Source organism: Saprolegnia diclina (assembly GCF_000281045.1).
Source record: "Saprolegnia diclina VS20 unplaced genomic scaffold supercont1.124, whole genome shotgun sequence".
NCBI classification, from domain to species: Eukaryota; Oomycota; class Saprolegniomycetes; order Saprolegniales; family Saprolegniaceae; genus Saprolegnia; species Saprolegnia diclina.
The window spans coordinates 57,676-58,204 of NW_008246191.1; the positions used below are offsets into that span (position 1 = coordinate 57,676).

General features: G+C 63.7%; 1 protein-coding gene across 1 annotated transcript in view; it reads right to left on the reverse strand.

The window, feature by feature from the left end:
• Positions 1–529, reverse strand: part of SDRG_16347 (hypothetical protein) — a gene marked incomplete at both ends in the record, with an annotated part of 2,832 nt that extends 2,303 nt beyond the window's left edge. The window contains one exon of the mRNA XM_008622553.1: positions 18–529. Within this exon, the coding sequence (XP_008620775.1) occupies positions 18–529 (512 nt within the window). The remainder of the gene's footprint in view (positions 1–17) is intronic.

A 529-nucleotide genomic window follows, 5' to 3' on the forward strand; every position in this document is an offset into this window, starting at 1 on the left:
CGAGGCAGTCGCCAAACGACGCCACACCGATGGACGAGAAGGTCCAGCACGACCCGCACTCGCCCTGGTTCTTGATCGGCTCGTTGCACTTGTGGCTCGACCAGTCGACGTCGCTCGCTTCGCGCTGCGCCGGCGTGAGCTCGCGGGCCACGTGGTCCACGGTGCGCAGCTTGCGCTGGTCCTGGCCGAACGAGCCCATGACGTACTGCGCAAACTCGTCTTCGGTCATGAGCGCGAACGGGTTATCGACCGAGAACTCGGCATCCGGGTAGTCCTTGTTGAGCTGCTCCACGACCTTCTTCGTGGACTTGAAGCGCTCGAGCTCGAGAGCCTCGACTGACGTGCTGGCTTCCTGGCGGCCGTTCGACTCGGGCTTGGGCACAAACCCCGACTCGATGGCCTTCTTGCCGGCTTGGCTCTTCTTCCACTGCTCGAGCTCCTTGATCACGTCGAGGTTTTCTTGGGCAAAGATGTCGCTGGCCGCGGCCACGGCGGCAAGGGCGGCGCTGGCGATCGTAATGCGTTGCAT